The sequence below is a fragment of the Dermacentor albipictus genome, chromosome 2 (assembly GCF_038994185.2).
Source record: "Dermacentor albipictus isolate Rhodes 1998 colony chromosome 2, USDA_Dalb.pri_finalv2, whole genome shotgun sequence".
Taxonomy (NCBI): Eukaryota; Metazoa; Arthropoda; class Arachnida; order Ixodida; family Ixodidae; genus Dermacentor; species Dermacentor albipictus.
In genome coordinates, this window is record NC_091822.1 from 17,175,087 (window position 1) to 17,180,586 (window position 5,500).

Consider the following 5,500-nt stretch of genomic DNA (forward strand, 5'->3'; position numbering starts at 1 on the left):
GAATGTTAAACAGTCCTGACTAGACATCGTGCCACCAATTTTTAGAGCTCTGAAATGACTTGTACGTTTGTGACCTTGGGACCCTAAATACCTGTCACTCAACAAATTATGGAGCTATGTTACATAAATACTGAGTAGGTGTTGTACCTTGCTCTTCGAGAATGGTAAATGGTAAAAAACGTTTTTATGGCGGCTACAAAACATCTCGCAAAATTTTACTGCCATTTTCAAAAGAACTACAATATGTCCTACAAAACATCTTGTAGATGTCTTGCATACATCTTATATCCATTATTTGGTGGTACATTAGACGGTCTTCACGACGGCTACAAGACCTTTTGTTGTATACTGATATCGCGTGTCACACTACATTTTCAGGATAATCGCTTATCGGCCACGCAAGCAGCAGTCGGCAGATCACATGTCCATAACCCTATAAAAAGGGCACGGCATCAATAAACGTTGTCTGTTCCACCCTGGCGTCCGGCTGATACGCGACAGTTGGCGACGAGGAAGCGGCGGCGATGGCCGTCGGCAGGATCGGCGAGTATCATCTCGGCACAAACGCGTCATGGGACGAATACGTCGAGAGGCTAGAAATGTTCTGCGAAGCTAACAAGATAGCGAAAGAAGAACAGAAAAGAGCCGTCCAGCTGAGTTGTTGCGGCGAAGAAGCGTACGGGCTCATCGTGACTCTGGTGAAGCCAGCAAGACCGACAACAGCAACCTACGAGGAAATTAAGACGGCGGTTCGCAAGCACCTGAATCCAAGGCCTTCAGAGCTATACGCAAGGTTTTTGTTCTACAAGAGAAACCAGGCTGCCGAGGAATCAGTTGCGGACTACGTCACGGCGCTTCGGAAGCTAGCCGAAGACTGCGGTTTTGGCGACGTGCAGCTCCCGTTGGACATCATGATGCGAGATCGTTTCGTATGCGGCCTCCAGAACGAAGCAGTTCAACAGCGACTTCTCGCAGAACACGACCTTACGTTCAACGTTGCGTACGACATGGCCGCGACCGCAGAAGCGACAGCCAAGCAACAACGTGACATACGGATGCACGGCCGAGACGAGGCGAAGGACTGCCAGGGCATGATACAAGCAACCCGCACGAAGCAAGACGCCACGGCAGAGGGATCTAGTTGCTACCGCTGCAACGGTAAGCACGTTCCGCATTTGTGCAGTTTTAGAAAAGCGGCATGCTTCAAATGCAAAAGGGTTGGACATATTGCGAGGGCTTGTCGTTCAAAAGACGAAAGTAAAGCGGCCCGGAAGACGCTTGAGCAAAAGAGGAAAGTTGAAAAAAGCAAGGGCGTGTGCGAAATGAGTGCATTGTTTTCACTTTGCGAAGTGAATGAGCAAGAACAGAAATTTATGGTTAAAGTACAGATACAAGGACAAGAAGTCCCGATGGAGGTTGATTCCGGAGCATCGTGCTGAATTGTGAGTGAAGATACATTTAGAGTAATCGAGAGAAATCGGGGTGAAATACCACTCCAAGATTCTGGAACAACTCTCGTAACCTGGTCAAAGGAGGCGTTACCACTGCTGGGTCGAGCAACCGTCTTGGTAGAATTCAAGGGCCGGGAGGCAAAGCTGCCATTGTTGGTAGTAAAGAATCGAGACAACAGCCTGATTGGGCGAAACTGGTTTAGGCCGTTAGGCATTTGCTTGCGGGGAATCGAGCAAGTAAACGCGGAAGACGTGCCCTCCTGATTTTCCGAGGTGTTTCGCAGGGACCTTCCTGGCTTCAACGGACCACCAATTCACATCGAACTGAAAGACGACGCTCAACCAGTGTTTCTCAAAAGTCGACCAGTTCCACTGGCCCTCAAGGACGACGTGAGCAAGGAAGTGGATCGCTTGGTGCAACAAGGGGTATGGGAACCCGTCGCGTACTCCAACTGGGCCACGCCACTGGTAGTGGTAAAAAAAAAAGACGGAACTTTACGCCTGTGCGGTGACTACCGTAGCACCGTAAACAAAGCTATTAAATGCAGCGGGTATCCTTTGCCCACTACCGCTGAAATGCTCGCAGCTCCGGGTTCAAGCAAATTTTTTACAAAGCTAGATCTAGCTCAAGCTTATCAACAGCTCACGCTAGACGACGAATCGGCTGAAGTGCTCGCAGTTAACATGATAAAGGGACTGTACAAAGTCAAACGGCTGCCGTTTGGAATTTCGGTGGCGCCATGGGTATTTCAACGAGTCATTGATACTGTTAGCAGGCATTCCCGGCGTGAAAGCCTATCTTGATGATACAGTAAAAGCTCGTTAATTCGAACCGCAAGGGGAAGCCGCTTCAGTTCGAATTAACGAAAGTTCGAACTAACGAAAGTGAAGGAGGGCAACAGTACACTGCGATTTGGAAGCAGTAAGGCGTGTCAGAAATTTGGTGTTTCAGAAAGTGATGGCGTGTGCCCGCGTCACACGCCATCTTCAAGTCGAAGCTCTGGGTCCGACTGTGCCACACCACCGACGTCCACCGAAACGAACGTTAGCCGAGGCTTAACACCATCACAATGAATCGCGACGGCCGATACCTCCTAAGCTGAAAACAGAGGTGCACAACCGATGAAGACTGCCGAGACAAAGACGCTGAACATGTGAAGGTGGCGAAAGCCCTGATTCGTTGGTTTTTGATTGCAAGCGCAGCTGCGACGTACTTGATTCGCTGTGTTTTGGAGCTTGCAGTGCCATCTCCGCACAACATTAGCAGCTGTACAAGATTTGCAAAGCCTCCGAGATTCGCAACGGGCAAGAAGTTTCGGAGGTTACGTAGAACGGAGAGGCGGCAGCCGCCGCTGCCTTCTGGCTGACCCCGCGTCGGTTAGATTTTTTTTCTGATTTTGCCTTCTCTCGCCGTTCTCTCCGTTTCGGAGGCAATACAGCCTTGTGTGTAGGCAGTAGGCGCGTTTCTCTGGCCGTGTGCCAGGCGAGCGTAGTTCGAATTATCCGTGAGGGAACCTTCTCGCGTTCGAATTAACGGACTTTTTTATACATAGACTTTTATACATAGACTTCTTTATACATAGACTTTTATACATAGACAATAACCTTCTGTGGAGCTTGGCCGGACCAAATCGTCCAGTTCGAATTATCCATAAATTCGAATTATTGAAGTTCGAATTAACGAGCTTTCACTGTATCTTGATTTCTGGCCGTAACGCGGAAGAGCACGCCGAGAGATTAGAAACCGTGCTATCGCGTCTTCAGAATGCGCAGTTAAGAGTAAACAAAGGCAAGTGCGAATTCAACAAGCCGAGCATTGAATTCTTGGGTCACAGGATTGACGCCACCCGAGCCGAAGCAAAACTGACGCCATCCATAAAGCGCCCGCACCCACAAGCAAAAAGGAGCTGCAAGCGTTCTTGGGGTTACTAAATTTTTACAGCAGTTCTCTCAAGGGCAAGATTGAAGTGGCAGAACCCCTCTATCGACTGCTCGACCATGACCACGAATGGAAGTGGACAGGTGAGCACCAACGTGCGTTTGAGAGACTAAAAAAAATTGCTTAGCTTCGACTCTGTACTTGTGCCCTATGACACCAAGCGTCCTTTAATTTTGTGCTGCGACGCATCTCCTGTGGGAGTGGGGGCAGTGCTAGCCCACCATACGACTGATGGGAAGGAACAGCCCATAGCGTATGCTTCCCGGACGCTTGGACCCAGTGAACGTAACTATGCTCAGATTGATAAAGAGGGCTTAGCTGTTGTCTTTGGCGTGAAACGGTTCCACCAGTACCTTGCTGGGCGAGAATTTACGGTCATAACGGACCACAAGCCATTACTGGGCCTGTTTAACACGGACAAGAGGGTGCCTGAAGTTGTGTCGCCCAGAATGCTCCGTTGGATTTTATGTTTGTCTGCGTATAACTACAGCCTTCAGTACAGGCGAGGCCAAGAAAACTCCAACGCCGACGCACTCAGTCGTCTGCCAGCTCCGGGAGACGAAGACGAGCCACAGCCACCTGGGGACGTGCTCCTGTTGGAAGCGGTCGAGTGCGCACCGCTGCAGGCGGCGGAAATCGCTGCGCTGATCAACAAGGACAAAGTATTATCCATGGCAAAGGAATGGATCCTTAGTGGCTGGCCGTCAACACAACTGGACAGCAAGTTCGCGCCTTACGAGGTGAGGAAGACGGAGTTGTCGTTGCATCGTGATTGCATACTGTGGGGGAATCGCGTTGTAATTCCTAACACAGCAAGAGAAAGTGTGCTTCAACTCCTACATGCAAATCACCCTGGGATGAGTGCTATGAAAGCGTCAGCTAGAGGGCTCATGTGGTGGCCGAAAATGGACCACGAAATTGAAGAGTTTGTACGACACTGTCAGCAATGTCAGAGTAACCGGCAAAGCGATCCCAAGGTTCCAGTGCATTTTTGGATCAAGCCAGATCAACCTTGGAGTCGCCTACACATTGATTTCGCTGGACCAGTTAATGCAGAAGTATTTTTAATCGTGGTAGATGCGTACAGCAACTGGGCTGAGGTCGAAATCATGTCATCCATGAAAGCTACAGCTGTTGTCACCAGCTTAAGGAAGATGTTTGCGACACACGGTGTGCCAGACGTTATCGTTTCGGATAATGGTACAGCATTCACTAGCTCGGAGTTGCAAAAGTTTTTAAAGTGCAATGGTGTGCGTGCTATTTTCACTGCTCCTTACAATCCCGCCAGTAATGGTAGGGCGGAGAGAATGGTAAGAGAAGTTAAAGAAGCGTTAAAGAAGCAACAGGAAGGTTCAACGCAGTGCAAGATTTCGCGGTTCCTGTTTAAACAGCACACGACGCCGCATTCGGTCACGAGGAAATCTCCGGCAGAATTGATGTTCGGACGAAAGCTGAGGACAGCCTTGGACAGACTTCATCCAGACCGGCAATACGTGCCGGAACCGCAACGGCAAGAGATTAAGAGGTTCCATGTCGGTGACGCAGTCTATGCTAAAAGCTTTTGTCCAGGTCCAAGGTGGAAGGCGGCCAGGGTTGTGGCAGTGCGAGGCCCGGTGTCGTACATCGTCCAGCTGGACAACGGCGAACGCCATCACAGGCACCGGAACCAGTTGAGGAGCGCCTGGACGAGGCTCGAAGCCGATCCAGTCTCAAGTGCAGACTACCACGTCAGGCTGCCTCCTACAGCCAGACGACCACAACAGCTGCCGGTCAGCACGGAAGCAGCCGCAGGGGCAATACCGGGCCAAGCTACCCAAGACCCGGTCGAGACGCGAAGATCAACACGCGTTAGACGGCCTATCGCACGTTATGGCATTGATGACTAACCAGACATTTTGGCAATTGTGTAACGAATCTTAGGGGAAAGGAATGTTGTATACTGATGTCGCGTGTCACACTATATTTTCAGGATAATCGCTTATCGGCCACGCAAGCAGCAGTCGGCAGATCACATGTTCATCACCCTATAAAAAGGGCACGGCATCAATAAACGTTGTCTGTTCCACCCTGGCGTCCGGCTGATACGCTACACCTTTTAAGACATAAGACA

The 5,500-nt window shown here is 50.1% G+C and overlaps 1 protein-coding gene across 1 annotated transcript; it reads left to right on the plus strand.

The window, feature by feature from the left end:
* The first annotated feature begins 482 nt into the window (after nucleotides 1–482).
* Nucleotides 483–2,999, plus strand: LOC135913406 (uncharacterized). Its single transcript, XM_065445991.2, has 2 exons — nucleotides 483–1,158; nucleotides 1,736–2,999. Exons 1-2 carry the CDS (start codon nucleotides 525–527, stop codon nucleotides 1,777–1,779), a joined length of 678 nt encoding a protein of 225 aa, XP_065302063.2. The 5' UTR covers nucleotides 483–524; the 3' UTR covers nucleotides 1,780–2,999.
* Nucleotides 3,000–5,500: the final 2,501 nt, after the last annotated feature.

Excerpts from the sequence above, each read along its gene's own strand:
- LOC135913406 (XM_065445991.2), top strand. The coding sequence starts at position 525 with ATGGCCGTCGGCAGGATCGGCGAGTATCATCTCGGCACAAACGCGTCA. Across the intron at positions 1,159-1,735 it reads TAGTTGCTACCGCTGCAACG|GGACCTTCCTGGCTTCAACG; the intron begins GTAAGCACGTTC and ends GGTGTTTCGCAG.